The sequence below is a fragment of the Pantherophis guttatus genome, chromosome 14 (assembly GCF_059756535.1).
Source record: "Pantherophis guttatus breed Tessera chromosome 14, ASM5975653v1, whole genome shotgun sequence".
Classification (NCBI taxonomy): domain Eukaryota; kingdom Metazoa; phylum Chordata; class Lepidosauria; order Squamata; family Colubridae; genus Pantherophis; species Pantherophis guttatus.
In genome coordinates this window covers 22,539,417-22,552,015 of record NC_142076.1, presented here as the reverse complement: position 1 = coordinate 22,552,015, position 12,599 = coordinate 22,539,417, and the positions used below count along the sequence as shown (strand labels likewise).

Here is a 12,599-nt window from a genome sequence, read left to right as displayed (position 1 = left end):
TCAAAAGGAGCAAAGATCGGACTTCCTGTTTGCTGCTGGCCGCCGCCAGACGTTCCTTTGGGATCGTCAGCTTCCACTGCCTGTCAGAGCCGCCTTCACAACGGAACGGCGGCTCGAAAAAACTCCGTTCCCATGAGGAAACGGAGATAGAGCCGGCAGGGGTGGGTAGAACTCTCTGCAGAGTCCCAAAAGTTTTTCTTTTACTTTTGGGATGGAGCGGATGAGATGCCCCATATCCCCAGCCGTTGCTCCGGGCTTTGGGAGACCTCTGCTAATGCAGAGCCAGGCGTCAAAAGCAAGCTTGCGAATTTGACAGATTACTCAAAGAAAATGTGAGCTGGACCTGTAATACTGAAGCGCAAGTATTTTACTTATCTTTTAAAAATTACTTAAGAGAATAGAGGAAGAGAAAGAGGAAAAAAGTTTCTTTTTAAAATGGCGTCTGCCGCGGCTGGAGAAGAGTTTGAGAGGGAAAGTTCTTCCGTTTTTTATTATTACAATGTAGCGGAATAAATACCACTGGCTACATTTGTAGACAAAACTCCGCTCCTGTTTTTGTTTTTCTCTTTTTTCCCTGGAGGCTTGAGTGTTGCTGGCTGGAAGTCTTTTGTCTTGTTTTTTTTTTTTTTTCTTCTTCTAACAAAGCCTGCTTAGGCGGAAACATGGCACTGAGGCTTGTGAAGTCAGACAAACAAATAGGTGGGGGGGATTCCCCCACCAAGAATTTAAAGCAATATGTTTTAACTCTTCAGTCCCAGAAACCTGATTTTAATATAATAGAATTTCTCTTAGAGGAGATTGAAAGAAGGGATGAGATTGTGAATCAGCAACTTGAAAAATTTAAGCAGGAAACTAAGGAATTGGTGAAATCCAAGTTTGACTTTTTGCAGCAAAAAATTTTAAAATTGCCAGAATTCATGATTCGGTTGGATACAAATATTAATTTACTAGAGTCAAAAATGGATGAAATTCAAGATAAATTGGACAATAGAATTCAAAAAATTGAAAATGATTTGTTAAATATTCAGGATTATAGTTCAGAAGAAAAATTTAAAATGGATGCTGACCAAAAGTCTGGTAATGTAGAATATCTGGAACAGAGGATTCAAAAAGAGGTTCTAAAGATACAATATAATTTCACAGAATATGCAATAAGACTTAGAGGTTTGCAGGAAAATAACAGAGATGACTTAAGGAAAATATCTTCTGAATTTCTAGCTGGGATTTTAAAGATTCAACCTGAGGAAGTGTTTTGTAGGATTGACAGAGCTTATCGAATAAACTCTTGGACTGCCAAGCAAAGGCAATTGCCTAGAGATGTGGTAATCTATTTTTCAGATAAAGAAATTAGGAATAAAATTGTGCAAAATTCCTTCAATTCTAATTTGCAATTGTATGGAAGAAAGATTTGGATTTACAAGGAACTCCCACCTAAGATACTAATGGAAAGGAAGAAATTTGGCTTTCTGGTGTCTGAGTTAAAAAGGAGAAATATTCAATTCCGGTGGGACGTCCCAGTTGGTATTATATTGAGATATCAAGGAGAAAGATACCAGTTAAATACTGTTGAAAGGGCGGAAGAATTTTATCAAAATAGGTTGAAAATGAATTTAACGTCTTCAGATATAATACAGGATAAGCAGAAGGAGCTGGAACTAAAGACAGAGACTGTACCAGATAAATTGCCTTTGGATTTATCGGATACCCCAGCTGGATTATCTACAAATTTGAGAGAAGTGCCATCTGATTTTAATGTGATGACTTATCAAGGCAAGGACAAGCATGGAAACCAATTAGAGGATATACAAGGGATAAAAAAGAAATGCGAGACACAAAAAATTAGGATGGAGGTCAAACCCACAAAAAAAAGAAAACAAAAAAAGAAATAGGTTGTACAAAAATAGAAATTTCTAACCCAAGCAACAGTGAAGCCAGTGATTTTAAAATATGAATGATTATGTGAAAACATAGAGGAGGCGACATATTGGTCAATATCATCCTGAGGATAGTGGCAGATCTCTGCATTGCCGTAATTTTGGGACATGGAAAGAGCCTCAAATTGATGGTTTTGAATTATCTATTTTGAAACTTCTTTTTGTGTTGATAAATATATTATAATTATCTTGAATTATAAGGCAAGAGAATCACATTGGGACATGCAGAAGATCGGGTTGTTACCCAATACGATGATGGAAATTAATAATCCTGATGAAACCCACAATTATTATTATATGGAATACAATTATAATGTCACTCGGGTGGTTGTTTTTACTTTTATATATATAAGAAGATGTTTACTACTGATGGGGGCAGATATGATTGGAGATCTTGAATAAACTGTTGCATCCGCAAGCTATGTCACCCTATTATGGATGTTGGTTTTAACAATCCAGTGGAAAGACTTCAAGAAGATATTATATGGACTATAAATTTAAAGTTATTGTCTTTTCTTTTTTTATTTAGATATAATGGAATATATATATATATATATTTTTAAGTAGTGTGGGCAGTGAATTAAAGATATCAAGAATTGTTGTGTATGGTAAATTTGTAAGACAGTGGGTGAATAAGCTAGCTACAGACTGATTAGTTTAAGAAAAGGGATTTTTAAGTGATACATTTAGGGGAGTGGAGGAAATGGATAGAGTGGAATAAATGTTAAATTAGATTTTATGGGGAGCCCGCTTTGATATGTTATTAAAGTAGGACTTATTGTATAGTTTTAAAGTGGAAGGTGGTTTTGAATTGTTGTAATAATGCATAGATATAAAACACTATTATGCTAAATTAGAGTTATTTTATAATAGTTATAGTATAATGTGTTTGTTTTTTTTTGTTTTGTTTTTTTTTCTCTTCTTCTTTTCTGAAATGTATGGATAAAGGGGGATTTATAATATTTTTAGTAAGTAAAGGTCAGTATTTTGAGGAGGGAGTAAGTAATCTGTTATGAATTAGGGTTTTTTTTTGTTACGAAGAAGTCACAGGGGGGGAAGGGTGGGGAGGGGGGGTTAGGGAGGGGGGGGAGGGGGGGGAAAAAGGGGGAAAAATTTGTATTTGAAAACCTTTTCAATAAAAAAAAAAAAAAAAAAAAAAAAAAAAAGGAGCAAAGATCGTAGGGTGAAGAAAGGGATCCCTCTTCCCAAGAATCCTGGCTTGAGTTAATTTTAAATTGATTTTAAATTGGGTTATTTTAATTTACGGCCAATAATATTTAATTATTTTAAATTGCTTTTAAATTTTGTATGTATTGTTTTTTACTCTGGCTGTTCACCGCCCTGAGTCCTATTCTGGAGAAGGGCGGTATAGAAATTTAAATAATAAATAAATAAATAAATAAATCCAGGCGGGGTGGCTCAAATTCTGCTGCCAAGGGAGGGAAGGAACTTCATTCCACGAGGGAATCTCCCGAGGTTCACACAGGAGACCCCTGAGCCTCAGAGTCCTGCTATCAGTTCCAGATACTTGCTGGAAAAAGCAGGGACAGATTCCAGCTGCACAAAGGGTTTTCCTACGGGGAAAGGATCATTCGTGGTTTGGCAATTTACTTCGGAAGAGAGATCGACCTAACAGGACAGATCACTGCTGGGAGTGTGTTTTGTTTTCTGTTTCTTGTTTAAAAAGACTCACTTCCAAACAAGCAAGGTGCACATCTTTGATAATGCTGCCGTGTTTGTTGAACACCAGCTGCTTCAACAGGAGGCAGCCCAGCTCCAAGGTGGCCAGACGGATTTTGCCATCTGTGGGGGGGCGGGGGGGGAGGAGGAGAGGAGAGGAGGAGAGGGAAACAGAGCAGAAGATTCAGAGAAAACTTATTGAACTTTTGACACTTTTTCCTGGCAGATCCAGTTTCAGTTCACATCTGTCCCACACCAATTCAAGGGGGGGGGGAGTTTAACACACCAACAGCGAAATGCTTTCTGCCCCTAAAGATAAAAACATTACAGAGAAGTGGGTGGAAATTCCACCAGGCATTAAGAAGCAGGAATCTTATTCATAGGCAGAAAAAGGGCAGAACCGCTTTGTGTGGGCTATTTTTGATTTTTTTTTTTTTTACTAGTCCAAGAGCGTAATAGCAGCCTGTCTCTTTGCCGATTGTGGAGGGAAGTTCTTGCCTACACAACTCTGGACAGTTACAAGCTCCCTGTCCTGGGAGATACCCGCTGCTTGGAACTGCTGCATGCCAAAGAAGGCTGGTGGGTTTATAATGACTCTTCCCGAAGCCTTTAAACAGCTGCTTGCTGGTTTCTGCTCTTATTGTTAAAAACTGCTCTCAGAAGAAAAACTGCATGTTTCCTCCTTTTTCAAAAACATGTTTTAGACCACACACAGCTGTGCAGTTCCAGGACTGACGTGTGGGAAGTGAAGGTGGTTCATGAGAAACCTCTACCTGGCTGAGCAGCGTAGCTCATGATCCTGATGAGCCTCTCCGCAAGCCCGGGGTTGTAGGAATTCTTCTCCTCAGCGTCCTGTGCCGAGAGCTGAATCCTCTCCAGGGTGATCTGCTTGATTCCTTGGGAGAAACAGGAATTGAATGTTGCAATTACAGCTCGGTTTGGCAAAGCAATTCCGAGGAACCACCAAAATAAAGGGCAGCTCAGCTTGCAGTACAATTCCTCAAAGCAGCCCACACAAAAATTTGGAAAGTTTAGGAGGCGAGGATTTCTTTCTTTCTTTCATTAGATTTGGGTGTCACCCCACTTTAAGCCGACTCTGAGCTGCTAATAAAGATGGTGAAACAGTAGCCCCATTCACACAACGTGAACCAACCCGCCTTCCTCTCTCTCTCCCATCCACTGAATTCATCTTTAGCTTCCCTCCAACTCATGACCCTGATAAGCCTCTGAAAGTCTTGGGACCAGGTGATTCTTCTTCTCAAGGAGCAGTTCCACCAGCCCTCCTGTGGTCAACTCCTCCTGGGTCTCCTGACAATGTAAATGGCACTGCTTGATGTTTTTGATCCTTGGGAGGGGGAGGGGAGGAAAGGGCTGATAAAACCTAAATCCACACCTTGAGAGCCATTCAAACCTCCCTCTGAATATGCTTCTCACTTCCTTCGTACAAAGGATGTTCTCACCAGACACTCTGGTACTCAGAGAGGATGCAGAGCCAAGAGGAGGGCTAGCCCAGGTCGCCAAAGGGGGTCTCTGATGCCCGAGGCTCCAGTCCAAGCCAAAAGCTACGTCCACTGGTGTTTAGCCATTGGCACCAGCATCTTAGTAGCACAGCTAGGTCATAATCAGCACCTCTTGTGCCTTCTCTTGCTTACTAAAAGGACCCTCGGGGAAGAGGAAGCCCCACGGGACGACCAAAAGGCAGAGGGGAAGAGAAACAGAAAGCTACAGATTGGCACCGGTATCTGTACTGTTGTCACTAAAGTTACACGCACAGCATCGTGAAATGAAACTAAAGTGCCCTGCAGTTGGGAGTTGAGAGTGACAGTCAAGATCAAGAAAAGCTACTGATGTTTGTATGCAAGAGCAGAGGAACTGAGAAGATTAATTAACTGAACTCTGTGACCCGGAATTTCCAGGAGAACCATTTGTGACTGGAATTTAACCAATTCAGGAATTCCAACCTCAGGAGTGCTTTAACACAGCAGTCCCCAAACCTTCGGGCACCAGGGACCGGTTCTGTGGAAAAGTTGCATCTTAGGGCAGGAGAAACCAGAGAGATCAATGGGCTGCCACGAGTGGCTGAGCTTTCTGCCCCCGAGATGGATGGCAGGCTTTCAGTGATTCCCCCGAGAAGAAGCGTGGTTCAAACACTCACCGCTTCCCCTCCAAAAATCTCACTTCTTTTGCTGATGCAAATTAGGTGGACAAAACCAGGGAGGGAAGGGGGACCTGGCTGAAATTTAATTCCATGGGCCCACCTGAAGAGGTCGGAGCAGCAGCCCTTGGTCCCCTTCACTAAGCAGCACAGACTTACCTTTGTTGTGAGACATGGCGTACAGAAGACACAACACAAAAATAGCGTAGTAGTCAAAGTCGGCACACTCCAGGGCATTATACACCATCTCCAGAAACGGCCTGGGGAGAAAAAGAAAAAGATTTTTTTTAAATTAAAAAAAAAACCCATTTCTGAGGATTCTGCCTTTTATCTGTATGCCTGAGGGTGACCTCTCTCCCTAGGTGGGCCTGAGTTATAATGAGCAAAAGAGTCCCTGGAGAAACCCGTCAGGGGAGGGGCCCTTGGCCTTGCTGGGTTACAAGCTGTGGGTCCCATCGCAGAAGAGAGGGGGGAGAAGACCTCTCGCCCACCTGTTCCAGCTGCACATTTCGGAGGCTGCTGCGCTCTTCTCCTCGTCGGTTATGTTCTGCTCTGTGGCAGAAAGGAGTTTGCAGCGCTCCATGATCACCATCTCAATTTCTGGGGGTAGAGAGACACACACACGTTTTAGAGAGGGACGGGCTTATTCCACAAGACAGAGGTGGGTAGACCTTGCCCCGGGGGGAGCGGGGGGGAGGGCTGGGATTCTGGCCAAAGGGACCCTGCAGAGAGATGACTGGTGCCCCGATTGTGAAGAAACCCTGCTGACTTGTAAACCCAGGGATTCTACTTAGAGGATCAAGACCAGCAGGTTAGGAAGGGCTGAAGCCAGCCTCCTCTCAGGGCACTCTGCAGTGGGAAGGGAAGCCCAGTTTGACCCAGGAGGACCTCCACAAGGCAGCAGCTGCAGGTCCCGGGAGAAGGGCAGTGGGCGGGCAAGGCAGGCAAAGACCACCTGAAGACTCAGAGGAGTAGGAAAAGAAGAGGGGAGCTGCACACAGCAGTCCAGCCAACCTGACATCAACCCCGCAGGCACGGGAGTGCAAGAATGGGCAGCCGGCATGTGGGGCCCTGCTCACCTTCACTCTCCCCACTGGGCTTGAGGCCCTTGGAGGGGCTCTCGGTGCCTTCTGGGATGTCTTCCGGGCCCCTCTCCTCCTCCTCCTCCTCCCCAACGTTTTTATAGTTGGGCCTCTTCTGCAGCCTCTTTTTTCCCTTCTGTTTATTAATTTCTAGTGAGCGCTCCAGGGTCTCCGAAGGTTTAATGAAGCACCTGATGCCCGCCTTGACCTAAAACATCCACACAGACAGAAGGAAGTCAGCTCCATGACCTTCCTAACCCAATGAACAGGCCAAGCTTCAAATGGAGAAAAGCCAGGAGTTCATCTGGGTATTTTAGAACTGCAAAAGAAACGCCAAGCAGCCTTTCTGCTCCCAAAACATGGCCTCTCGGTGGCCGATTCCTCGCCCCTAGCATATGGCAAGAATGGGACAGGACAAGGGATGCCAGCAAGTCTGTGCTCTTACCCCACAGCCTTTAAGGGGCCACCCCCATCTTTCAGGGAGGCAGAGGGACGTCCTCTCTTTGGAACCTTTTATGGTTACACTGGAGGGCAGTAAATTCACGAGAGCCTTGAAGAAAAATCTTGCAAGGACCATTACAGACTGCTTGTCTCACCGACTCCTAGAAACCTAGTTTTATTCCATGCCAAGAATCTTGTTCCACAGGAGCCAAGGGGATTATTCAAGCCCAACCTCACGATAGGATTTCTTCTGTTTCATGGAAATTCAATCAATCCCCAACCAAGTCTAAGTACAAATGGCACTTTCTTGCTTATAAATGTGAGTGCTTGGACTGGTTTAATTCTTGCCCCACAGATCTTCGACAGACACCAAAAGCAGATTTAAGGGTACAATCCAGGAAACCTCTGCTCTTTCGTTCAATTGAAAGTCTACGTTTATAGTCCAAAGAAGAAAGAAGGCAGATTGAGACCACAGCTGGAAAAGCTCTCAGCCTAGAAGAAAGTTTCCGTCTTATGGTTTTTAAAGATCCAACTCTTGTTCAGTTCTGGTGTGCAGTTAGTTATTCATGGGACTCTTCACCTCTTTCCTAACTCTACTGAGCTTGGCAGAGTCTTTCAGCTGAGATTAAGAAGCAAACCATGCCGAGACGAACGTTTATCACGGCTTGTCTGCTTGGGCCAGGCTCTTTACCCACCTACTGTGTACATTTAAAAGTAGGCTGGAGCATCTGCTTGACAAGCCCAACCTTCCCAGGCCCCCCTCAGGGTTACAGGAAGGAGCGAAAGTAGGTTAAGCCCAGCCACATCCGACTGGGGCAGGAAGCAGAGCAAAACCAGTTCAAAGGAGGCCAGGCGAAGGCCGAGTTTGACTTTGGGTCGCCTTGGGTGGGTGTCAGGCAAAGGCTCATGACTCACCGGCCCCAGACAGCGAGGAGGAGGAGGAGACCACCACCCTCCTCTGGCACTTCCCACTGCTGGAAACACAAGTGGCTTCTCGGATCTGAGAACTGCCTCATAGCAAGAGAAGCTTTTCTCCAGACCACTCAGATTTCGACAAAAGAGTGCGTCAGGGATGGGGGCTGATCACCCAGCTCACCGAGATAGGGGAAGGTAGGGTGGGGGACAAACTGCAGACTGCTTTCCCAATTTTTCTCAGCTGCTCAGAGAAATAAAGCTTTTCTCGATCACTTGGTACCTCCATTTCATCTAAAGAAAGATGGCACAGCCTGAGCCCAAGACCTGCCTACCAACAGCAGCGTAGTCTGGGGTGCCATCTGTAAAGGGCAACCTAAATCAAAGCCACTGCGGCCGTCAGAGCTGCTTCGAGGAAGTGGGCAGGGATTCTCCCAAGCGGCAACAGTCATTTGAATTCCCCATGTTCCTTCTCTCCGCTGCACCACTTGCTTTATTATCATCAAGGCTGCTGTTTCCTTCGGTCTTTTGTTCGTTCCCTCCCTCCCCCGGCAAGGGAGGGAGGGGCCTCTTTAAACCCATGCGATATCAGGTCTGCCCAAACTTAGCTGGATCATATTTCTGCCACCTACAGATTTCCAATAACTGTCCTATTCCAGATCTGTTTCCAAAGCTTTAGGAAATCACCCCCATCTTACTTAATAAATGCTATGACCATGTAACGGTGATTGCTGGATATAGTAAAGGATAAAGCAAAAATGCCATGATTAGCTCTTGAACATGTCCGCCTTTTGAGGGATGAAATTTACCTAGAAAAACCACTAAAATAACATCCACTCTTGTTACAACCCACTGCGAATAATTCACCCTCTCACATACTTAAAAAAAAACAAAAAAAACAAGACCAAGTAATTCTGCAAAAGACATTCAGTGGAAGTCAAACTGCTAGAGCAGAAAAAAGGCGACAAGCTTCTAACCACAGATTTCCCAGTAACAGAACCCACTGAGCAGAAAAGCGGGCAAAAGCCCAGAATGAGTCTGCCTGCTACAAAGACAAGATCATTTCCATGTGCCACGGCGCTTTTTATCTTTCAGCTTGCATGCGAGATCGGGCCTGATTTTTTAACAAAAACACCAAGATAAAGGGTACCCAAGAACCCTTTACATGCCAGGCAGATCACGTCACAGCCCCGGTCTTGCCAAACAAACCAAGAAGGCACCTGGGAGCCGACAGACGTTAGTTCTACTTACAGAGCTTTTCTGGATGTCTGGCTCCACTTTTGAGGAAAACACCGCGAGGTCTCCGTTCAGAATGACTTCGGCCAATGAATTCACCAGCGGGGCATAATGGATGATTAGGAAAACCTGGGACAGAGGCAGAGAAGCAAAAACTGTTGGGGAGGGAGACTCAGAGAGGGGATGCAGATTAACTTCCCATTTATCTTGCTACTTTCCTCTCTGCTACAGTATAAGAGAAATTACTTTAGGTTGATTTCACCGGATGGTATTTCTTTCAGTGCTTGGGAGAGAAGAGGAGGACAAGGAGAAATATCTCATATTTAAATGCTTCCTGACATCATGCTGAAGGGCAGCCAGTCTTCCATAACAGGGGATGTGGTTTGTAAAGGCAGCTGTAACTAATCCAGGAGTTCTCACCCTCCCAATCATTAAATACCACATCCCGCCTATTTGCCTTGACTCTTTATCGAGCCAGCTTCTAACCCTGGTCCTTTACAGTTTTTTCCCCCCCTTACCCCCCCCCCAAATCACAATTGCAAAATGACTGACACCCCCCCCCCCAACAGCCAGTTTCAACACAGTTGCTACATCATTGTTAAAAAGTAGACGTGACCTTCTATTAAATTCTTAATAGAGTCTAGAGCAGTTTCTCAAACCTCAGCAACTTTTAAGATGGGTGGACTACAGCTCCCAGAATCCCATGCTGGCTGGGGAATTCTGGGAGCTGAAGTCAACCCATTTTAAAAGTTGCTGAGGTTGAGAAATGCTGCTCTAGAATCAGTACTGGATCATTCGCACTTACTTGTGACAACAGATACAGAGAAACCTGGACGCTTATTCTTGGCCGTTCTCCAGTCTAAGGAGGAAAAAATTAAGAAACGGCTTTTAACTGCGGAACAGTTAATGCATGTATTAACCGACAGCATTCCCTTTCATTTTTGAATTGCACACAAAAACCGCTCTCCAAAACAGGCACAACCGATGAGGAAAACTGTCTGCCACGATTTCCCCATTGCTTCCCTCTTTCTAAAATAGAAGCCATCACTCAATTGCCTAACCGTTTGAGGAAAACGTGGGAATCTGGACCAAGTCCTCCTCTTGTCTACAGACCGAGGAACATCCCCACGGAGAACACGCAGGGAACTCCAGGGAGCATCACCAAGGGATTACAACTCAGTGCATGTGGATGCGACTGTTTGATACGTATTAAGTCACTCAGAGGAACTCTACATAAAAACCTGTAAAAGGTTCCAGGAGTACACGGGGAAAGCTTTTTTAAAGACCAAACACCTCTGTATAGCGCTATACTACAGACTGACTTCTCATTTGGTTTGCCAGAGACCACAGAGGGAGCTGCCTTCCTGAACAGGGGGCTCTGCTTTTCCTTGGAGAAACAGCCAGGTGAAAATACAAGGGAGACGGGCACATGCTGCTGATGAATGCAGGAGGCCTCCTTTCTTGCTTGTGGCAGCAAACAGATCCCCACACCCACCCCGCCCCTTAGGACGGGGTCTGCAAGGAGGGAGAGCTTCCGACAATCAAGTGAGGAGGAAAAGACAAAAAGCTGAAGCTTTAATCAGAACCCATGAAGTAACTTCTGCGGCTGGCCAAAAGGCGATTAGCCAAGGCAAGCCACAGAATGATTCATACGCATTATTACATCAAGAGGGGTTTAGAAATCTTTGTTATGAAAGGAGGTAGCTGTCCTTTGTCACTCTTTCAACTGAACTGACGGTCCAATGATGACGCTCGTTGTGCTGTCATGACCTCCCTTTCTCCCTCCTTTTGCCCTGACAGGGAAAGACTGGTGAGAGGAAGCCTCTGTGAATCGGTTCTCTCTCCCTCCCTCCCCTCTCCCTCCCCCCCTGTGCTGAACTGCGCAAGGTTAACGATATAAGTGATAATTATTTTAATAGAGTCATGCAGGTTTGCTTCTGTGACTCAATGGAGACTCCTGAGGTTGCATTATTTCAGAAAGATGTCACAAGGCAGCCAGGTTCTCGTAAAGCCACCTCGAGCAAGGAAAGGAACCCTCACCTTCTCCTGATTGACCAAGGAGTACACGTAGAGAGGCAGGAAGAGGCTGTTCAGCAAGTGGTCGGTCAAGACATCATTTAAGAATTCACAGTTGATAATTAGGATGTCGTTCAGGTAATGGAGGTGATCCAGGTGCTCGGCTACAAGGTCGCTCAGTTTGCCCCGATTTCTGTGCCTGCAAAAAAAGGGAGCAGACTAAATATGCAGTCACTACCACGACCCCCCACCCCAAAGAAAGGGCACCGGGTGAACAAGAAAGGCTCACTCCTCATCTGTTTGAACGCAGTTGTCCAGCTCTATGACATGGCTACCGATGAACCAGACAAGGTTGGAGAAGTAAGGGACGGCCGTCTTGTCTCGAATATAGTGCAGCATCGGCTGGTTGTCCACTGAAGGCAAACAGGCTGTTATCATTGTTGATGTATTTCTCCCCAAACGCTCTAAGAATGGATTCCTTCCCCTAACTCACTTTTGGCAGCATGGGCCAAAATCAATTCTATTTCTACGGCAGTTTTTGGGAAATGTCAACATTCCCTTTGAGACATTATTCTAATAATAAAAAGGCTGAAAGCGGCTGGACTCTGCCGTCACTGAGAATGGCCCCGCTTGCAATCTAGGGAACTGGGCAACAGCACCAGGCGGGAAAATCCACCAGCAGACTTACATGACACTGTTTTAAGGGAGACGGGATGCGCCAGTGAAGAGAGGACGAGGAGAGACAAGAAAGACAACGTGGTTAACAGGGTTAGGAGCTCCAAAGAGGTCAGTGGTTAAAGCAGCAGAGCATCTAGGCTAGAAGAGAGCAGTTAGAAACAAGCAGGCAGCCCTTGGAAAGCCCTGTCCCAAGGCCAGCCACCAGGGGGTGCCCTCCCCTCAACTGCACATCCCAGGGCAGGGCCTATTCATTATTATTTTAATTTTATTTATTTATATCCAGCCTTTATTATTTTTTATAAATAACTAAGACTCTGACAGTCTTTGATCATTCACAGACTGTCTAGAAGCCCCGTAGCTGAGAACAGAAGAAATTCTGTCTATATCTGACTACCATTTCTAGAGCATGTGACCAAAAACTCTCTTTGAAGTGGGTTTATGGGGTTTTTTTTACATGAGGGATGG

General features: G+C 45.0%; 1 protein-coding gene across 8 annotated transcripts in view; it reads right to left on the bottom strand.

The window, feature by feature from the left end:
- Nucleotides 1-12,599, bottom strand: part of CLEC16A (C-type lectin domain containing 16A) — a 42,218-nt gene that overhangs the window by 24,320 nt on the left and 5,299 nt on the right. For all 8 annotated transcript variants that reach the window (XM_060684038.2, XM_034441462.3, XM_060684036.2 and 5 more), the window contains exons 6-14: nt 11,746-11,869; nt 11,481-11,655; nt 10,246-10,299; nt 9,456-9,569; nt 6,849-7,059; nt 6,261-6,369; nt 5,929-6,029; nt 4,388-4,510; nt 3,628-3,737 (exon numbers count right to left, since the gene is read on the bottom strand). In XM_060684038.2, coding sequence (XP_060540021.2) covers nt 3,628-3,737; nt 4,388-4,510; nt 5,929-6,029; nt 6,261-6,369; nt 6,849-7,059; nt 9,456-9,569; nt 10,246-10,299; nt 11,481-11,655; nt 11,746-11,869 — 1,121 coding nt within the window. The remainder of the gene's footprint in view (nt 1-3,627; nt 3,738-4,387; nt 4,511-5,928; nt 6,030-6,260; nt 6,370-6,848; nt 7,060-9,455; nt 9,570-10,245; nt 10,300-11,480; nt 11,656-11,745; nt 11,870-12,599) is intronic.